Here is a 23,260-nt window from a genome sequence, read left to right as displayed (position 1 = left end):
AAATTTTGTTATGACTAACTGGTCGGGTAGTGATAAGTAATATGTTTTCATAGATGTAATACGAAACAGTTTCTACTTATTTAACATTTTAACATACAATCCCCCAATATCTTTTTTCGTCTAAGTGATCAAATTAGAACAGCAGTTTAGTTGCTCTTTCCGATTGTATTCTTGACCAACAAAATCCAAGTATTTCGCCAAGCGAACAAATTGTCTGCATAGATAGAGAAGTTCATTGAAATTTACGCTTAAAATCGTTCACATAAATGGAACACCATTAACAGCGTAAATCCATACAGGATATAGCCTAAATGTCGACAATATTTCTCGGGTACTTATTCAAAAGGACGTATGTGATTTTGTAAACAAAGACTCAAACGTCGATTTGTCCAATCTGATGGCACTCCCACGCAAACCAACACCACCAACAGGTAGCCGAAGGCTTCCCCTACCTGTCTGTTGTGACGGTTTGCGTGTGAGTGCCATCAGATTGGACAAATCGACGTTTGAATCTTTCTTTACAAAATCACATACGTCCTTTTGAATAAGTACCCGAGATTTGTCGAGAATTGTCGATATTGCATGCAAGTTATAAGCAAACTTGTTAGGAATAGGACTATTTCAGCGTTTAATAGTGTAAATCTCTGCATCTCAAGTTTGTCCTGTCCAAGTGCTTAGATTGTTCGGATCTTAGCATTTTCTTCTTATTGCTAAGTAAGGTACCCCGGGGCAAGTGGGACCTAAAAAAACGTTAGTTTAGCAAAATTGTTAACGCATACTTAGAAAACAGGGTATTTCAGGACATTAACCACGGATACATCATTATATGCTTCCGTTGTTGAAGTGTAGACGTGTTGTAAGTCATTTATTCAGTTACAAAAAATATTGGTAGTGACAGAAACAAATTTAGCTGTGGGACCCACTTACCCCTTAAAACGGGGCAAGTGGGACCTATTCTGCTCTATATTGCCGAACGAAACTAATTTGAAGAATGTAGATATAATGTTCATGTCATTCCTGAGTCGTAGTGTTGCAGATCAAGGATGGAGGTTTATTGCTTGTTAGACTTTTGTTTTTGCATCAAGAAAGGGATTGCAATTAGCAGATATAAAAACAAAACAACAGCCGGTTTACTGTTTAATTGCGGCTGTTGCCTGGCTTTCCATTAGCTTCCTTATTTACCAAATGTATTATATGGGAAGGATAAGCACATCTTTGTTCACTTTCGGAATGAATGTTTCTCTGTATAGAACACAAATTATTAAATAAATTAGAACTTCAAAAGGTAAGTTTTTATTCAGGCGATGTGCAGTGTTGTAAATTTAGAACGAAATGGCCAATTCATGCGTTGAGCACTTTATTTATCTGAAAACCTGTAAATCTGATACGAAGTTAGAAAATAACAAAACAGAAGACCAAACCTGTTGATCTATTGTAGAATAAATAGTCTATTTATAATCTGATGCACTGTAAACTAAAATTTTCGCATAGTTAAAACCATTGCTCTTTTCCATGCGGGAGATAAGTTTCAGAAAATAAAATTCGCATTTGGTAAATCAACTGTATATTCCTTCTTAACATCGAAACCAACGATATCATCTGCATTTGATTCAGTCCATATGACATATGAGTGTCGATGTTATTTTTCACTAGACAACAATCTAAAATCAGGTAAAATGGCTCAATCGAAAATGTTGTTCAAATATGTCCCACTTGCCCCATGTATGTTAAAACTTAAAGGCAAGTGATAATTGCAGATTTTGTCTTAAATCAAAACTTTTAAATAATTTACAATGTCTCAAAATTATTTAATTGCTCAAAATATTCACTTTCTACATCAATGATGAATTTAGAAACGAATATTTCGTTGGAAATCAATCAAATTAAAATAAAGGTAATAGCTTTTCGCGGTAGTTTAAAGTCATGATTAAGCAATACCATTAGTATGGTGTCGCAAATGGTTTTGATTCCAAATATTTTTGTGTCAGGTGAATTCGTTGATAGTTCTGCTTCATCTTTCTAGAACATTGTTACCATTAAAAACGTTCACCGATTAATCGCAGCCATAGTACCCACTTACCCCGTATTTTCACTTGCCCCGGGGTACCTTATACGTAAAGGCTATAGAATCACTCCAAAAGCGAAATTTTGATAGAAAGCTCGAAGATCCATAGTGTTATATACCAATCGACTCAGCTCGACGAATTGAGGTGATGTCTGATTGTATGTATGTGTGTGTGTATGTGTACAAAAAAAATGTAAGACACACTATTTTTTACTTAGCCTTATCCGAGGCTAGCAACAGGTTGCATTCAACGCGGAATCCTTCCTAATTTTTCGCTATTGAAAATTGCGCTATTGAAAATCGGCCATTGCGTTCCGGAGTTATTAAAAAATCATTTTTCCCATTTTTTCCTTGGAATTTTTTTTTCAAAATCGACAAACAAATTTTTTTCAAGAACTGCCGCAATACATTCAAATGAACCTTTCTTATGTACTTTTCTTGTTACTCTTGTGTTTTTTCTTGTTTTATAATACACGAGAAAGGCGCCATGCCATCACCGCTAGGTGTATTATTCTGTTTTTTCTTCTTATTGGCATTGCATCCCACACAGCATTGCATTAGCAGTACACATGGAATTTCCATTATATCCGCCTGTTTCATTTACCATCTTTTTGTCAAAAACAAGATCGCTATTGACATATTACAAAAGACGGAAACCAGAATAGCAACATTGTATTTAAGATCAAAACTATTTTTTTACACGGAAAAGGTAATAAAATTCAATGAAGTAAATTTTTCAGGAGATAAAATCATGTTTTTTAAAGTTTAAATTTGAGCTTATTCTACGAGTAGAGTGACGTGAGGTGAGTCGATTTTGACTATTCTCTCGTAAGGTTGCCATATTGTTCGAATTGGAGAATACGGCTATTCTCATTCGAGCAACTTCACGTCACTTCACTCGTAGAATAAGCCGAAACACAAAAATCAACTAAAAATCTAACCATGGCTTTTGACCTACTACTATAACCATCACATCATCAATTTGTTACATCATTGTACCTTTTAGAGTACCTCAAGTTTTTTGTAACATATCAGAAACATTGTGGTAACAGCAATTAACTAAAGTGTAATTATTCGTGCAAGTTATCTGTTATCTGTTAAGAAGTCAGGTACGTGACACATTGCAACCTCACTGAAATGGAAATGGAGCATTGTGTGTATCTGAAACTGGAAAGTGGTTTTAATGTGACTTGGTGTATTTCCAGAAACTTCAATGCAATTTATTAGGAACAAGCTGCAATTTGAAGGGTGATGCACCTTATGAACTACATAAGCTAAGTTTGACCTAGTTTCGATGACAAGTCATACGCCATCATTTTGATTCAAACCATGAGTGGATACCCTACATAAAAATCACTGCTTGGAGGTACATTGGTAATCTTCATGAAATTTTTATTCTATCTGCCTTTCCAACTTACCTTCCTTTTTCCTCTGGGTAAGAAACAAGATTGCCATCAACATGTTACTCTAGAGGATCTACAAATGACGGAAGTTTGAAGGAAAATTTGGTCGCTTCTTCCAATTCAGGCACTTACTCGTTCTAAAGCAGGAGCAGATATGATTCCTTTTTCAAAAGGATGTACTTGATCGACAGAAGGCAAGAGTGAATATGGTTCCTTCTTACAACTCAGGCATTGGCTCAGTTGAGGGCAAGCAAATATACTCTATTACCAATATAGTCCACTCTGGCTGAATTCAAGAGACAGCACAGTAGCGCCATGGTGTCACAAAAGGCAAGCAATGTAGCAAAGAGACATGTCGAGGGGTGTTTAAACGTATTATCCAATATGCTATACAACATGTCAAAATAATTTGCTAGAAATCATCCAATAGCCCCATTTTGATATCTGAGTTTAAAAATAAAATTCTGAAAAATGTAATTCGAGTTTTCAAAAATTTATAATTATAGGCTAAATGGTCATAGTGTAATTTTTTTTAACTATCGCACCCTTTGGCTATCGTTTTCAGGTGTTGGTCACCCTTTGTGGCGTAAGATGGTGCGAATGTGCTGTCTGTTTTCAAATTTATGGGGATTCACGAAGTGTACTATAGCCGCCTCGCAGCCTAGTGTTCATTAGGCACTTCCACAGTTATTAACTGCGAGGTTTCTAAGCCAAGTTACCATTTTTGCATTCGTATATCACGAGGCTAACACGATGATACTTTTATGCCCAGGAAAGTCGAGACAATTTCCAATCCGAAAATTGTCTAGACCGGCTCCGGGAATCGAACCCAGCCACCCTCAGCTTGGTCTTGCTTTGTAGCCGCGCGTCTTACCGCACGGCTAAGGAGGGCCCCAGAAAAATTCTATACATTTAGGATATATCCCGTGTGGAATTACGCTAGTAATGATGTTCCATTTATGTGCATGATTTTTAGCGTAAATTTCAGTGGATTTTTCTATCTGTGTACTGTGTCGCAAATTGGTACTTCGGATAAGTATCTTTCCCTATACAGTAGCATAGATGTCTCAGGAGGGAAAATTTGTGTTACTGAGTAAGGTGAGAATAAAAGGGAGCTCTATTTGACAATATAGAGCTTTTGTCAATAATAGTACATGCTGAAAATGTTTTAAAATATATTCATTAATTTACTTACGAACCGTCCAAAGCAGAACAAAGTAACCTGGATCTTGCAAATGCTTCTCATCACAAATCACGTTCAATGGAACACTTATTCACTAAACACTTCAAACAGAACAACATACTCGGATTTCGCGAATGTTCTGCGTCCTACTTAAAACACGTCCGATCGCGCACCAATTTATGGCTGTTCGGCCACATTGAGAGTTGACGTAAAGTCAATGTTAACTTCTCTCCACGAACAGCCTAGATAGCCGTGTGGTGTCGGCAGCTGGTTATCTGGCTAAGAATAACATTACGGATTGCCTGTTCCAGTGGTAAACGTCCACCATACAGGTGACCCCTAATTCTCGGTGTGATGCGGCTTTATGCTTACCGTGCCTACGAATGAATGGTTAGGGGGGGTCTAATAAGAACCTAACCGCAAACGGAGCCTGTGAAGCACCAGGGCCCCCTTCACAGTATTTTAGCCCTCGCTGCGCTAACCGGAGCTATGGCTTATTTACCTTTTAATTCTCCGAGATAATGGGCTACTCTTATTCAACCTCATCGTGAGGTTAAATGAGAGTGGGGTTATTAATATGTATTTTACTTAGTTTTCAACAAATTGTCACCTATATTAAAGTGGCTCAAATTAGTATGGGAAAAACTTTTTTCAATTTTTTTGATGGGCCGCCCTCTTATTTGATTGTTTTTGATGCCCTGATGCTCTGGACAAAATTTCAGCCAAATCGGTCTACGTTTGGGCGGTGCTAAACTCGTTGGAAGTTTATATGCAAAAATGTATGCAGAAACATCCAAAAACAGTGAATTGCATTTGGACAGCACAACTTACGATGGAGAACTATGATACTCATTCAGATCTCGAAGAATTTAATACAGAATGTTATGCAGAAAACCGCGAGAAGATTAGAGTTTGCCCAGCTAAGTTATTAGCATTTCTCTGAAGTGGGGTTTGAGCAAATTTCGTTTCTTTTACCTTTGAAAAGAAATAAATTCACCCTTACAACACTCCAGTAAATTGCTAATATCTTTGCCTAATAAACTCTAATCTTCTCGCGGTTTTCAGCATAACATTCTGTATTTAATTCTACAAGAACTGAATGAGTATCATGGTTCTTGATCGTAAAATGTGCCGTCAAACTGCAAATCACTGTTTTTGAATGTTTCTGCATACATGTTTCCATATAAACTTCCAACGAGTTTAGCACCGCCCAAACGTAGACCGTTTTGGCTGAAATTTTGTCCAGAGCATCAGGGCATCAAAAACAATCAAATAAGAGGGCGGCCCATCAAAAAAAGTGTTTTTTGAGCCACCTTAACCTATATGGATTCGCATTATGCGCTTTTCACAGTGTACTCTGTGTTTCGTCTTTGACGTTTGACTTCAGCTACTCTTGTTTAATCTCAACTTGAGGTTGAACAAGGGTGGGGTTATGAAAATGTTTTTTTACTTAGTTTTCAACAAATTGTCACCTATATGGATTCGCATTATGCGTTTTTCACAGTGTACTCTGTGCCTCGTCTTTGACGTTCGGCTTTGGCTACTCTTCTTCAATCTCAACGTGAGGTTAAATAAGAGTGGGGTTATGAATATGTGTTTTACTTAGTTTTCAACAAATTGTCACCTATATGGATTCGCATTATGCGCTTTTTACAGTGTACTCTGTGTTTCGTCTTTGACGTTTGGCTTCAGCTACTCTTGTTTAATCTCAACTTGAGGTTGAACAAGGGTGGGGTTATGAAAATGTTTTTTTACTTAGTTTTCAACAAATTGTCACCTATATGGATTCGCATTATGCGTTTTTTTACAGTGTACTCTGTGTCTAGTCCTTGACGTTCGGCTTCAGCTACTCTTGTTCAATCTCAACGTGAGGTTTAATAAGAATGGGGTTATGAATATGTGTTATACTTAGTTTTCAACAAATTGCCACCTATATGGATTCGCATTATGCGTTTTTTAAATGTACTTTGTGTATGTTACCTATATGGATTCGCATGATGCGTTTTTCACAGTGTACTCTGTGTTTTGTCTTGACGTTCGGGTTCGGCTACTCTTGTTCAATCTCAACGTGAGGTTCAATAAGAATGGGGTTATGAATATGTGTTATACTTAGTTTTCAACAAATTGCCACCTATATGGATTCGCATTATGTGATTTTTACAATGTACTTTGTGATTGTCACCTATATGGATTCGCATTATGCGTTTTTCACAGTGCAGTCTGTGTTTCGTCTTTGACGTTCGTCCATTGTTACGTCCTCTGTGTTTTTGTGACACCTCTCTTTAGTCCCTAGCTGAATGCGTGTGAGTCTCCATAATAGGCTTTCCTATAAATGGTTCCATTCTCCTTTCCAACTTCACTTCCTCTTCCTTCCCCTTTTCACTTCCTTTTCCGTCAGGTAAATGATGAGAAAGGCCAGTGATGGTGATGGCACAAATCTCCCAGATTGAGGGGAACGCGCCTCCTGAGCCGACGTTCTGATACCTGATACCTGATACCTACTTAAAACACGTCCGATCGCGCACCAATTTACTCACTCGACCAGTGGTGCGAATTTTCAGTCGCAGTGACTGAGATTTGTAGGATATTGATACCATTGCCTGTTCACACTCTAGCAGCAACAATCGAAGATAAAGTAAACAAAAGACCTATTTTCTCATCGCACACGCAGCCCGCAGTGACAGTCCATCCAGTTCACTCGCTGATGCGTGAAAGTGTCGGCCCTATATAAATGCATGGGTGAATACTGTGAATACTATACTATAATACTACTTGAAAGAAAAAGACAAGTAATTTGTGCCGAATGATCATCAGCTTCAGCCCGAGTTGGCTAAGGTATTTCTGCTTTGTCTTTCTGACAAAGCTCTGACTGTCTTCTGACAGTCCAGTCTAATGGAACGTACACACGGTCAAGCAGTTTGACCAACATTGACTCCACCTCTCGTTTATTCAAACATCCATCAAGTTTTTCCAACAGCGGCACGAACAATCAATTTATTCGAACAACAAAAAAATATCACACATGAACGACCGAAGCGCCAACTTGAGCACCAACCATCAAAAAATATATGAGGGTTTGTGCAACTTCACAACAAATGCTCAAACATGTTCCGCAAATCTTGACTCCGCCCCGACTACTCAAACCAAAATCAAACCGTTTTAATTTTTTCCAACCGAGCCGCCAACTGTCAAACGCTTGTTCGAACAACTTCACACACGGTCAAACAAAGCAGCAACCGATGCATTTTCTTGGGGGTGGAGTAAATGTTCGTCAAACTGCTTGACTGGTGTGTACGCTGCATAAGAAAAAAAAATGTTTCATTTTCATACTAATACTACTAATTGTACGCATAGGCAATAGGGTCACTACAATCTGACCCAATCTGAGCTCGACAATATGGTATCTCTTTAAACAATTTTTCATAAAGCATTTAAAAATAAAAATGCTTTTCAAGTTCTCTTGCGTATCGTTTCATGGAAAATAAAACTACCGTGTCGACTCAAATCCCGAACACTGACGTTTCAGCGGCTTAAAACTAAAACTTTCATAGGTTTTCCGTACTGAGGATCAAGATTACTTTTGAAGAAAATTACACGAAAAAAGCCTAAATGGCCATTTTAAAACGAGTGTTCGGAATATAAATCATTTTCGGAGTTTGAGTCAAAACAGTAGCTACCAATGTTAAATTATTTCCATGCTGTTTTACTAGCTTCTAGCCGTGTTTACATTTGAAATGCTCCTGTTTTTACAGCAACATTTTTTATTTTTCTTTTGCCGCGTCGTCCAATTACACCCAATTTTTTTTTTTGCACGGTTGTAATTCATTAATTTCTCGGTAAACCTAACCTCTTACAGCTTTTTAAATACCTCTTGAATTTTCTTTGATTGTTTCGTGGGGTTGATTCATAGTTTAATTGACGCTAGGGGTCTTAATCGACTAAAACCCACCCGTGTAAAAAAAGAACTTATTCATCAATCACATAGCTCTAGCCTCTAATTACAATTATGCCAAACGACAATTATATATTTTTTCTATTGAATGGACCAAATTAGTGTGTAACACTACCATTCTAACAACTAAACAAGCTTCAGTGAGTAAAACTAGGGATGGGCTAAAAACAAAATGTAAAATTAAAACTAATTGCAAACATTTTTAGAATCCTTGAAAAACCGAAACCGTCGGATGCAGAAGTAAACTTGTTTTTGCTGCTTTACAAGACTGCAACGGCCGAAAACGACTTGATTTTCAATTAGGTTTTCTACAGTCAGCAAGAGTTATTTCGACAATTATACCAAATGACCATTATGTCATACGACCGCTGAGCCAGCCGAAATTATGCCAGATAAGGTACAATCGGCTGAAATGATGATTTTTTTTGTTACCAGGGAAGTTGAGACAATTTCCAACCCGTAAATTTTCTAGATCGGACCGAGAATCGAACCCAGCCTTCCTCAGCATGGTCTTGTTTTGTAGCCACGCTTCTTCTGAAATGATGATTTTTTTTGTTACCAGGGAAGTTGAGACAATTTCCAACCCGTAAATTTTCTAGATCGGACCGAGAATCGAACTCAACCTTCCTCAGCATGGTCTTGTTTTGTAGCCACGCTTCTTCTGAAATGATGATTTTTTTTGTTACCAGGGAAGTTGAGACAATTTCCAACCCGTAAATTTTCTAGATCGGACCGAGAATCGAACTCAACCTTCCTCAGCATGGTCTTGTTTTGTAGCCACGCTTCTTCTGAAATGATGATTTTTTTTGTTACCAGGGAAGTTGAGACAATTTCCAACCCGTAAATTTTCTAGATCGGACCGAGAATCGAACTCAACCTTCCTCAGCATGGTCTTGTTTTGTAGCCACGCTTCTTACCACACGGATAAGGATGGTCCCAATTTTGGTATTCCGGGGAAACAGACCGGAGCTTGAACCCAGTCCGTATGTTTGTAGCACGTATATTGTAGACGCGCAACATACCGCTGAACAACAGAAGACCCCAGTAGTTTTAGCAATAAAGACATCTATTTAATATTCTAAGCGTATTGAGCTTCGCTGCAGTGACATTCCTACATAGCAGCAGTTGCCTTTATCCACGCTATGTACTACAAGAAACATGGTGGAATTAAATTATTTGACACACAACACAATGCGAATATGGCACACAAACGTAAAGACATGTTTTGGCACGATCATACATGTTTCATTTCGAATTTCTATTAAATCTAACCAAAAAGTACTGGTGATCTACTGATCCACTGATCAATGAACTAAATCGTGCCAATGTGGCGAATGTCACATGAAAGATGATTGACGAAATTGTCCTACCGAAACGGCCATATGTTTGGCCGTATGCATAAAAATAACATCGCGTGACGTGTGAAAAAAAACATTGCTCGCTCAACCGAGGAAATAAAAGAAGCAAATCGCAAATGACGTAAAAATAAAATGCAAACAAAAACAAGATAAAAAGCAATAAAAAAAATCCTAAATCGAGCAAAACAAGAATCACCCATGCGGACGAAAGAACCCAAATACAACCTTATTTCTCGACGTTAGCTAGCGATATCTTGAATGGATGGCAATGCTAATAATTAGACAGTAGCAAATATGCATTTATGACACAATAAAATCTTGTGAGCGTTTCGGTGAACCAATACACAAAAGTTACTGCTTCAGATGAAGAGAGCGTCCGAGCAAAATAAGCATCGCACTCTTATTCAAATAGGCGATCTCAGACAGCCAGAGATCGATGTACCGATATACTTATATAGGCACGGCACTACCGAGACAGAGGTGGTGGATTCTCTGCTCGGTTCGGTCTAGAAAATTCTTTGAGCTGGAATACCTGCTCGGTTTTCCTGAGCATTTGGGGACTGAAGGAAATCATCCTGTCATTTGATAATTGTACTTTTATCCGAAGAAATCAGTATGAAAACAATTAGGACTTGCAATAAAACTTAGAAAAAATGGTAAATCTCGTCAATATCATTTTTTTTCCAAATATATATAAAAATGTGAATTTCTTTAAATGAATATATAAATAGCAGTTCATTATTGCAAAGTTTTCAATATAATAAAAAAAGGCAAGAGAGGTCTATAGAAAAAAAATATCGTTTTGCATTTATTTTCTAACAAAAATAAATGGTTAGGCTTCTGCCTAATAATGATTTATTAGCTTCAGATCGGGATATTTAACTAATTTGTACTTCTTCGTTTCATTTATTTTTTATTGCAGATTGACGGACACGATTCGGGCACGGAGTCCGATGGCGACTTGGATCAGGAGGATGATTTGATTCAGGAACATGACATGGAGCTAAGTACGTTCTAAACACTTTATGGCATTACTTTCTTTTGTTATGCTCTTTTGGGGTTTCCATAGCAGAGTTTTATTTTTTCTTGACATGAACATTTATTCCAACTTCACATTGAATTATGATGGAAATTTTCATTTTAAACTGATGTAATGGTCGCTAAAATAAGAATTTTGGCCAAAACTAATTTCAACGCGTTTTTACTAGATTATATCATCTGGATGCCATAAAGAAAGAATTTAATGATTGTATGACATTTGCCAGAAAACCATTTGCCAGAATCAATTTGCCAGAATGATTTTTGCCAGAAACCCATTTGCTAGAATGGACCATATGCCAGAAAGCCATTCCCCAGAATAGACCATTTGCCAGAATGTAATTTGCCAGAATGTACCATTCCCCAGAAATAGTAAAACTGGAAATTCCAATTATTATTGATGGCTAAAGAATAGAAAAAAATATATAAAGAAGGTAATTTTGCATTATTTAGTGGATTTGGCATCATTTTGTGATGAAGGGATTTGCGGTATAATTAATTTTCATAAAAGGGTTTATTCAACATATTAGACAATTTTCTGAAAGATGGATACTGTTTATCAAAAAATACCAAACAAACTGTTTACGAATGGATATCATATTTCTTCGTCTCATTCCACACGCAGACTTCATTAAAAATTAAATCATATCTACAATTGGATAATATCATTTTAAGTCATACTAGACGCCATTTGCTTTCATTGAAGAAGTTATATCTACAAGTCTATGCAAAATGTCTATTTCTAAAGAAGGAATCATTTCCACAATTGACATATTCAAACACGGACACTGGCAACCACCTACGTTTAAAGAAGGAATAACATCTTCTTCTTCATTGGCATTACATCCCCACTGTGATATAGCCGCCTCACTGCTTAGTGTTCCTTCAGTACTTCCACAGTTTCTGAAGTTTCGTGAATTTTCTAAGTCAAGTTGCCATTTTTGCATTCGTATATCATGAGGCTAACAGATGATACTTCTATGCCCAGGGAAGTCCAGACAATTTCCAAACCGAAAATTGCCTAGACCGGCACCAAGAATCGAACCCAGTCATCCTCAGCATTGTCTTGTTTTATAGCCGAGCATCTTATCGCTAGGCCGCCGGGACACCGGGATAACATCTATCCTTGTGTTGAAGGCTAGGTGGACTGTATGCTGCGCTGCTGGTCGGATGGATTGCCCGTTCCCCTCGTAGGACCGAGCCACGGATGGACAACACCGGTGGTTGCCGTCGCAATGGAGGCAGGTCTGGGACTGGCTGTCTGTTGACGATGGATCGTCCCTCTGGATAGGCCGAAACGGCCGTCGAAAATTATTTAACTCTTTCAATTGGAAAATTATTATTAACTCTGAATTGGCTCTGAAAAGAGCCGGTTGGAGTGGTGTTGAAAAGGGAGCGAACGTTGGAGCAAAACACAGAGCTACACAGTTTAGTTCTTCATTCTATGTATTAATTTTCTTCAGTATACACAAAATTTCTTCGTAGCCTCGCTGCTACCACTACCACTACGCAACGCTTGCGATATCGGGCGACGTCGGTGACGATGCATCAGCAAGAATCAGCTGCACCACCCCTCGCACTCCTAAGGCTGTTGCTCTACGCACAGCTGCTGATCGCCGCACGGCTGCGGGTGTCGGGTCGGTCTCGTTCTCGCTCGTTGCTGGATTCCTTTTCGGGTCTGCTGCTTCGGCTTGCTTCGTCCGTGGCGTTTGAATAACTGAATGACGGTTGCAGAACAGCGCGCTGTTTTATAGTTGAATCGAGATGGCTACTGCGCTCTGATTGGTTGATTGTATCTGACCAATCACCGTACTTCAGCCCGCCTTGCGGACTGAACACCTTGCTTTAATCGGAGCAAGCACCTTTTTTAAGAAATGGGTCATATCCACCATTGCTTCATTTCTGACAAACGCCTATTTTCAAAGAAGGGATCACATCCACTTTTGCTTTAATTTGGGCAAGCGCCTACTTTTAAAAAAAGGAATCACATCCGCCATTGCTTCATTTGAGGCAAACGCCTACTTTTAAAGAAGGGACCACATCCACCATTGCATTAATCCGAGCAAGCGCCTTCTTTTAAAGAATGAATTACATGCACAATTACCCTTATCCGGAAAAGCGCCTTCTTTTGAAGAAGGGATCATATCGACCATTGCCTTAATCCTGGCAAACACCTATTTTCAAAAAAAGGTTCACATCAACCATTGCCTTAATCGGGGCAAGCACCTAATTTCAAAGAAGGCATCACATTACCCATTGCCTTAATTCGGACAAGCGCCTTCTTTTGAAGAAGGGATCATATCCACCATTGTTTTAATTTTGGCAATCGCTTAATTTTAAAGAAGGGTTCAAGCGCCTACTTTTAAAGAAGGAATTACATCAACCATTGCGTTGATCCGGGCAAACGCCTATTTTTAAAGAAGGAGTCACATCTACCATTACTTAAATCTGGGTAAGCACCTATTTTGGAAGAAGGGATCACACCCTCCATTGCCTTAATCAGGACAAACAGATATTTGAAAGAAAGGATCATATCCGCCATTTTTGCCTTAATCCAGGCAAGCTACTATACTCGGCTTATGTATGCACACATCTTATGTACAGATTAGTTATTTTCAATGCTATTATCGACCGGGTGTTTTATTCCTCAGTAGAAAACAACTATATGGCAAATGACCCTCTCTTTTAACGCTATGTTATGCCAATTCATGCCGTTAAGAATTATTGCGCATACTGAGCAAACTCGCGCATGGCAAATTAGTGACGACCAATTCTGGGGAATGGTGCATTCTGGGGAATGGTACATTCTGGCGAATGGCTTTCTGGGGAATGGTGCATTCTGGCAAACGACTTTCTGGGGAATGGTCCATTCTGGCAAATTGATTCTGGCAAAAGGCCTTCTGGCAAATGACTTTCTGGCGAATGTCATACAACCGAATTTAATGTTTTAAAGTAACATTCAGGCTATTTCAGGGGATATTGGGGATCTGCATACACGAAAATGAAATGCAGGAGAAATATGTTTTTCGTTCTTTTCTATTTATGATATTTTGTTTTTGAATATTTGAAGAAAATAATGTTCAGATAAACGAAAACAATCTGTGGTTGCAATGTTGAGGAATAATCCTAAAATTTATCAGAATAGTTAAAACCGACTGTCATTTTCAGCTTTGCTGTGTCGCAGCGTGCGTGAAAAAAGAAAAGTGACCGTTGTGCGTTGCTTCTGTAAAAAAAAGTGGTGTGCCCTTGAAAACGCGAGTAGTTTTAAATTTGGATTCCGCGAGAAGTGTAACATATTGTATATACAGGCACATGCATGCACAATTACACATCAATACACAGTATACACAAACAGATTTCAATGATTTCAATTCGTTAAGCTGAGTCGAGTGATGTGACGAGTAACGCATCCAATCCGTTACGATTTGGTTGTTAAAATTGAAAAATATAAGAAGGCTCAATATGAGGATTGAAATCCTTGCTTGCTTCTTGGGAACTGAACAATCGAAGTGTAATTGGTGATACATTTATATCATTTAAACTGATTTTACACTAATTTAATCATGAACGATTTTTTCTCTCACTTCCCAGTGTACCTTAATTACGAAAAAATATTTTGGTAGTTTTGGCCATTGCTTTGTATGTAGTCCAACCAAAAAATATATGTAAACTATTGAGAGAGATTATCGTGGCGAATGAAAAACCCTCATCCAATGTAATGAGCTTCTCAACTGCATCCCAAGCAACACCACTTGTTTCTCAGTGAGTAATCTCAACTGTGGTGTGACTTACTAAAGGTCTGAGTTATGCACAACAAGTCGTATTTGGAACTCCTTTGTAACACGAAAAGCGCAAGAGGTGGAGCCTATTTGCAACATCTTGCGGCTACAACGAAAATAAAAACACAAAAACCAACCGGGAATCGAACCATGGACCTTGAGAATTGCAACCTTCTACCATAACCAGCACACCATCAATTCTATTTGAAGATACTGCTACAAGTGCACTACATAAACAACAGTCATTTGTAACTTTATTGTACCTTATACGGAACATGCAGGGGACTGTCAAAAATAAAATACTGCTCAGCTGAGCTCAAAGTGCTTTGCAGCATATCAGAAACATTGTCGTAACAGCAATGAACCAAATTGTTATCAATTCTGCAACATATCTGTTTTGTTTCTGATATGCACCACATTGAATTTCAAATCATCCAAGAAGTTAGATGCATGGCATATTGCGACACCACTTAAACGTAAATGAAACGTTGTGTATTTCTGAAACTGAAAAGTTGCTTTGGTGTGACTCGATTATTGCCAGTGTCTTCAATGCAATTTAATAGGAACAAACAGCTATTTGAAATATGTTGCGCATGCTGCTTGGGATTGGTATTCCACACTTATTAATATCTATTCCTCCATATCCTTTTTTGAAATATGAGTTAATATTTAATTGAGATTCATCTCTAGCTGAGTCTTGTCAATATTCATTAAAAATGAATACAAAATGAAATTAATTATCCTGTTTACACTATAGAGGAATCCGTTTGGATTAATAATGAATATTAAAATCATGTTTTCATCAATTATATGCAAATTTGTTGCGCAACAAAGAAACTTGCTAGTTTCTGTCATCTGCCCAAGTCCTATAGCAACCAACCGACCTACCTACTCTCCTAGTCGATGCTCTTGACTGGGGCGATGTCGCCGCTTCCAGCTCATTTCAGCAATTAGGACGCACATCTCAGTCAAACAATTATCTTCTGGTCCTGACTGCCGCATAATTTGACGTCGGCTGTGCTTTACTATGCAGCAATAGAGCGGCACCAGAGCGGTAGTGGAAGCCACTTCTCGATGGGAACTCTTCAGACAGACGGCAACATCCTCCGATTTTGGAGTGCCAGGGCGAGTAGTGCCCCGGACACGGATCATGGAAGTGGAAATTATTATACCATTTCAAGCTGCTCACCGAGGCGAACCAGCTTCCAGCTTGGTAGCACCGGCATCAGTATCACCCATTGCGGTAGATAGTGTATCCCATCTTCATTTTTGCTTTGGTATGATGTATATATCTTTTAAGACACTCTCATAATTCTTCGTCGTAATTAAGATTTGTGTTCGTGAAAGAAGCTCAAAAGGAGGCCGGTGACAGCAACCGTTCGTCTGCCGGAACAGAACCGACTCTAGGACCAGCTTCTTCTTCTTTAATGGCTCTATATTGCAACTGGAACTTGGCCTGCTTTCCAACTTAGTTTTCTATTAGCATTTCCTCAGTTATTAATTGAAAGCTTTTCTATGCCCGTCATTGCATGAATATGTGTCTTGTGTGGCAAGTACAATGGATACACTATGTTTCCCATTCGAAAACATCCTAGACCAATCTCTGGAATGGCAATCCTACGCCTTTGCTCGCAAGGCTCACTGGAGACCCCAACTAGGACCATATTAGTGTTCTTTTTTGCATAGGGTCATACAATCAAGACGGATAATAAAAAGCTGAGCATGTTACTTTGTATGATATTTATTCGAGCAAGCTTGATATCTAATAAACTTTTTTTTGTGAATTTCTCACAACGAAATCGTTTCCACAATATTTTTTTTCAGAGATTTAACAAGAAATGCTTCACACTCAAACAAAAATACATCGCCAATAAGTCAGAATACTCAAATTAATAAAGAAGCACGACATCACCTCTACCAGAGGGAAGCACACTATTTGCCGCAATTTTTTAACAGCCAAGATCTCCTAAATCACACAAAGCATATTGCGATCCCATCAGAAAGAGATGAAGAGTTTGTGCAAAAGCAATTAGACATTTTAATGTCAGAAAGCTTAGCAACAAACTTTCTCTGTATTTTATGACCCTTTTTATCCCAATCCATCTTTTTTCTAATGCTTGATGTATTCAATCGATCATCCCTGAGAACATGGCGAATTTATTCAGTGCGACAATTAAGTACCATAACCATTGCTTTTCAATATGTTTGCAGGGTACGAAATGGTAGTCTTACATATAAAGTTGTACACATAGCTCGGTATAGTCATGTTACCGGAAAAAAGCGAAAAATTAAATCTTTCTCGCGGGAAATAAAACACAGTGAGTCATGTTTTCAAGCATTAGGTCATTTTCATTTGTCAGCTTGAGCAATTCATGAATTAAATTGCACCTACGGAAATTCGTTTGATTATGCGTTGTGACACCGTGTGTCTGGTGGGAATGCGTACCGATAATGAACTCGAATTTTGTCTGTCAGCTGGTGAGAGACGCGTACAGATGCGGTATAGGCCAATGAAGCACTGTAAAATAATTCTTCTATTTTTAGTAACATACGCTATTTCACCGATGAAAACAAAACAGAAAACGACAAACATATGATTGATTGATGGCGCGCGTTGAGTAACCATGATCACGCGAGATGGTGAATATTTTGTAGAATTTTTTGACTTTATGGATTAAGATGTGACAGCTGAATTGTGTAGTAAAATGACTAATAGTGGACTCCCTAATAAGCGATAACGAAAAAGTAATATTATTATTGATTATAACAAAATATTAGTCTTTTTGAATAAAGGTTCAAAGTTCTACGAAACGAAACGATTTTTTTACATTTTGCACGTAATTGATTGTTTTCATTTGCATTTTGTAATTTTAAATTATATCACTCACCATACCCTTTTTATTAAATTATACTTATTTTAAATATTTTAATATTTTATTTTTAACTTTAATGGTTTGATTTTTCAAATAACCGCATGTAAGCCATTTTTGTATTTTTTTCTTTATTTAAGTGATTTTTTAATTTTAAAATTAGGTTCATCACTAGCATTGGTTATATCATTTTAGGATTGTGACAACATTTGCAAAATCGAACTAATTATTCCGAATAAAGCACGGCATAGATCAGATAAATTATCTATCCCATCTAAATCCACCACATGATTGTTACTTTACAGATACGATTTTTGTCGAATTATCACGAATCATGTACGAAAAACTGAAGACGGCTTTACTGTTGAGATCAAGTCGAAATACGCATCTACACTTTTGTGCGTCAAAACTACATCTTCTTGAAAAAAAAACAGCTTTTTCCACCTAGCAGTAATTATGCCTCTCTCGAGCATTATTAAACAACACAATTAATCAAACAAATAGGGGAACTGTTCCGTTTCCCATCTCACTGGACATATATTCATCTCATCGCAAAACAAAGAAATACAGCACCAATCTTGTCGCTTCTTTTTGCTAACAAGCGTGCTCACTGGTGAAAAAAATCACAAAAATAAGAAACAAACCAAATTCTTTTCATTGCTTTGTTTTTGATGGGATGGAAATAGGAGCTATGGGATGAAGTGCCGAACCGTTTCCCTACTTTATCGAAAAAATAGTTGAAATGCTGAATTATTTACAAAATGTATTTACAACAATAAAGTAAAGTATTATTATCGTGCGCGTTTCATTCGAGCTTTTCCATACCTGGAGAAGCGTTATGGCGTTATGCGTCTTAATTTGCATGCTATCAAATCTTCTTATTCTTTGTCGAATGCAACTTGTTGCGAGAAATTGATTAAGAATTACAATGTAAAAAAATTGGCAAATGTTTTTGTATGGCATATGTGCACAGTGCACACACATACACACGGACAGACAGACATTTGCTAAGTTCATCGATTTGAGTCGATTGATACATCACACCATGAGTCTCTGAGCCTACTAAGAAAAGTACGTTTTTTGAGTAAAATGATTTCGGCACAACCTTGTTGTACGAGCAAGGCAAAAATGTTGTTTTACCAAGTTTTTCGGAATAGTAAGGCCTTAACTATGGAGCTATGTTGCTATCGTTTATATTGCGGAATACTGACATGCAGTGACAAGTCTCCCGGAATTCAGAACTGGAAGCATTCGCGTTTTCAAAAGCACACCACTCAAAACATAAGTAACGTACAGGCAAATGCATTTCTCGTAAATATGCATCCTGGACCATCGTAAAATGGGTCAGGAGTACCTACTATTGATACATTGTTGAAAATTATACCTACTACCGTGGGTGACCGTATCCGTACAGCATCGAAATCCGTCCACTTCATGAGTTATTAATCAACTAAAGGAGGTTTATGGTAATTAATGTATATCCTGACCAAATACAGGACAGTAAGCTTTTAAGCCAATAAGATGAAAGGTAGGCTTTGAACTTAAAATAACATAAATAAAAAAATCGCAAGCCACCAAACGCGGAGTTTCTGGCGCCGTTTGTTTTTGTGTAGATCATAATTGCACCAAAAGTAATTGTGTTTTGATTGCAACTTGCGAATTATAAAGAAAGATAAGAGGAATACAAATCCAATCGATAGCTTTTCAAAGAGCGTATTGGACTCTGTACAGTTGTAGATTAGTCAATCAGTCTGTTTTGATTTAAATATTTAGTTAAAGAATAGCTGTACGGATTTTGAACCTTTGACGGTGGACGGATTTCGATTCAGAAGGTATTGTTTTAATTCATTATTTTATTGTATTGTTTATTGTTTTATTGTTATTGTTTTTCGTAGCTTTTAATGTGTTAATGTAGAACACTTCAAAATAGTCAGATTTATTATTAATTCAGAAGAATTTGTCAAGTCAGATTTTTTTAATTCAGAAGAATTTTTGTTAAAATTAAGCAGGATTTCAATTTGAAAGAATGTACCGTAAAAATACACAAAAGTTCCTGTGAAAATTTAGACAAATTTCCGAAAGGATAGTCAGATGGTGTTCCTATGAAAGATCAGAAAGTTTTCTCACGGAAATTCAGAAGAATCTCCCCTGAAAATCAAAAAGAATCTTTCGTGGTCGAGGGACCTGCTGATTCACTTCAACAATTTGCCTGAATAATCCCGAGTAAAGACTGATTGAACGATAGATTTTGGGAGAAAGATCCTTCCTATGAGTGGCTTTGCTGCTTTCCAGGGTTATGTTATTTTATATATAATATAAAAGGTGACTTCAATTGCGTCGAAATAAAATGATTTCTAGATTTGCTAGACCATTTTTGCCTTTCTCGTAAGCATATGCGGTATTTCGAAAAATTTCGTTTCAGGTGGTTCGAAACGAAATTCCGCGGAATTTCGCGGAATTTAAGCATGGCGAAATCTGTTTTCTCGATTTCGTTTCGTTTCGTAAAATTACAAAAATTTCGCTAGAAAAAACTAGCTTCTAACGAAATTTAACGGAATTCCGCGGAATTTCGAAACAAATTTAAACTACTCCATACTTTACATTATTAAAATTTTTGGCTGCGCCGCTGAACAAAACCATTAAGTTGTTATCCAAATTTAGGTCATACAATTTTTTCTATTAACGCTTACTACATAACCCCATTCTTAGTCGACAGATACGTAAGTAGTTTTCTTCTATAAAACGTCATCAGTGTTTCTATGATTTAAATTTTGTGATATTTTTTTTTACTATTTGCACAATATGAATGCGGAATCGATCGTGTTGCTGCTGGTCATAGGACGGCAGCTAGTCCGGGAGAACGCGAAGTGAAAAAAATCTACCTAGCGTAGCAGAAATTTTTTAACCAGTGTGCAATCGACCGTGTTAATGCTGATCACGCCAGGTAGAACGCGCGGGGGAGAGTGTGGGAGAACGCGAAGTTATAAAACTAATGTTTGCATCGAAGAGCACAAAATTATCTAGTGCGGAATCGATCGTGTTGTAGAAGATTATTAAACGAAGCACATTGATCTTGCGTTGGATTGATTTGAAACACAATTTTCACCTTCTTGCTTTCAAAATAACTTCGTTTACAATAAATATTTTGTCGCTCAACAAGGGGTTTCACATGAATTACCTTCTCAACCAACGATTCCTTTTCCGTAGCGCTCACGGAGATGCAGAGCATTCCTCGGTCTCTTAAAACAATGAGTGTTAAACAAATTTTCCTCTCCTAATCCTAAATTGACTATAAGCACGTGACCAGCATCTTTATTGGTCATGAATTGGAAACTCCGAAGCAAGTATACAATAAGAATAACTTTTTTGTATCCCAAGAATATTATTTAATTGGTGAGCTGGGCATATTTGCTGTTTCTCGGCCAATCATGATTAGCAACTATGATGTGTATAGTTAATAAAGCTAATAAGTTCTTCTTTGACTATTTGCACAATATGTGAGGAACATTTTGTGGGCATTTCTAGATCTTCGCGCGGAATTTGCAAAAAAAAAAATTTCGGGGCGGGTTGAAAGATCATTAAAATTGCTGAGAATTCTTTACTTATGATTGCTTTCAGCACATACTGACCATAACAGCTGTTCTCATATTCCAAGGACACACAAACACACACAATAGTTCAGTTTATCGAGCTGATTGTATATAATACTATGCTGCCGCTAACCGCAAGTCGAGCACATCTGTATATGGACGCCCATGCGGTAAATTCTTCTAAATTGTGCCGTCTAACTGCAAATCACTGTTTTTGGATGTTTCTGGATACATTTTTCCATATAAACTTCCAACAAACTTGGCACCGTCCAAACGTTGACCGATTTGACTGAAATTTTGCCCAGAGCATCAGGGCATCAAATAGAACCGAATAAGAGGGCGGCCCATCGAAAAAATTGAAAAAAGTTTTTTCCGTACTAATTTGAGCCACGCTACTATGCATTTTAGAAAGTTGCACAGGATTCTTCTAGTGAGCAAATGTATGCTATATATGTAGACGAAGAATAAGAAGGAATAAATTTGGCAGATACGCCCTTTTCAAATGTTGATCTAGTAATATCAATTCTATAACTGCGTATACGCCTGGCAGATGTGGATACATAATTAAGTATCCCACTAAATAAAAAACTCAAAGGTGCAGCCCAATCGGGTTGTACGCAAAGGTGACGTAGGACTACGTAGCTATTCGAAAATGATGGTATTTACCATAATAATTTGTCTCGTTTTATTAACATTGAGCAAACTGCTCGGAGGCCAACTCAATCAAGAAGTCGATTAGTTGTTCCCAGTTGGATGGACTTTGAGTCTCTAACCGTGGAATTAACATGACTCATCGGCCGCTAAAGCCACTCGACTGGCTTTCAGTCGGGGACATCACAATCCTTACTTTGCCACGTACGCTTACATCGCGGGCGAAAACCAAACGTTGCAGAAATAAACGTTGGCGTTTCACGCCACTGCTTATTTCTCCTTTATTTCGTCAATTTTTGAGGATGATGTCCTCCAAAAAGGCCTTTATACAAAAGGTTGATCCGACAATCCGATATGAACTTTCTTCAAAGTGCAAAACTCAATCGTTACTAGCAAATTTGATAGCGCATCGGAGGGAGATGATGCAGTAAATTTGAATGGATGGAATCACTAACAGCAACCAAGCTACCACGCCAAACCCGATCCCACCAAAACAATTCATTTTCGCAATAACTTTTTTCTTATCATAAAATGTTGGTCCTGAGAAGAACCATTTTTCATTTCCCAATGCGACTTTCTAATAACTAACTGCATCCAAACGCTTGCCGGCATCTTGCGTTGAAACTGTCCGGCCGCCACCTGATGATTTTTCGCTCAGCCTCCAAAATTTGGAATAAATTTTCCGCATTGCCACTGCCACCCCACGCCTTCGTGCTGCTGTGTCCGCTCCGCTGCATTAAATGTCAAATCGCTCTTTGTGGAATCCCGATCAAAATGGCTCGCGCGCGCCGAACAGCAGCTTTCTTGTATTTAATAAATTAAGCCCGTAAGTCCCGCCTCTATATGATCTGATATGGGTGTAAATATAATGTGCACTGATAACGATTAATGAATGGGTGGGGCTAATGGAGTTACTTCATTAGATATAAGAAAGCTGCTTTTCGGGAGCGCGCGAGCGCCATTTCGATCGGAATTCCGCAGTAAACGGACCATTCGGAGAATGACAAATTTTAAAAATCGTAAGAAATTTTCTCGTAAGATTCTGAATTTGATTATGAGATCAATCGTAAATAGCGAATTTGATAGCGCGTCGGAGGGAGATGATGTAGTGAATATTAATGGATGGGATCACTAACAGCAACCAAGCTACAACGCCAAACCGAATGCCACCGAAACAGTCCATTTTCGCAATTAACTCTTTCTTTTCATAAAATGTTGGTCCTGAGAAGAACCAATTTTCTTTTCCCAATTCCCATTCCAATCACTAACTGCATCCAATCGCTTGTGTAAATTTGCAGCATTGCCACACTGCCACCCACTTCGTGCTGCTGTGTCCGCTTCGCTGCATCGAATGTCGAACCGCCTTCTGTG

At 37.9% G+C, this 23,260-nt stretch overlaps 1 protein-coding gene across 2 annotated transcripts in view; it reads left to right on the top strand.

Moving 5' to 3' along the window:
* Window positions 1-23,260, top strand: part of LOC134213186 (glucocorticoid receptor) — a 145,912-nt gene that overhangs the window by 41,606 nt on the left and 81,046 nt on the right. For both annotated transcript variants that reach the window (XM_062691889.1, XM_062691890.1), the window contains exon 2: window positions 10,884-10,968. In XM_062691889.1, coding sequence (XP_062547873.1) covers window positions 10,884-10,968 — 85 coding nt within the window. The remainder of the gene's footprint in view (window positions 1-10,883; window positions 10,969-23,260) is intronic.

This window comes from Armigeres subalbatus, chromosome 2 (assembly GCF_024139115.2).
Source record: "Armigeres subalbatus isolate Guangzhou_Male chromosome 2, GZ_Asu_2, whole genome shotgun sequence".
Taxonomy (NCBI): Eukaryota; Metazoa; Arthropoda; class Insecta; order Diptera; family Culicidae; genus Armigeres; species Armigeres subalbatus.
Note: the sequence above shows the minus strand (reverse complement) of the source record. Positions and strands in the feature narration are given on the sequence as shown.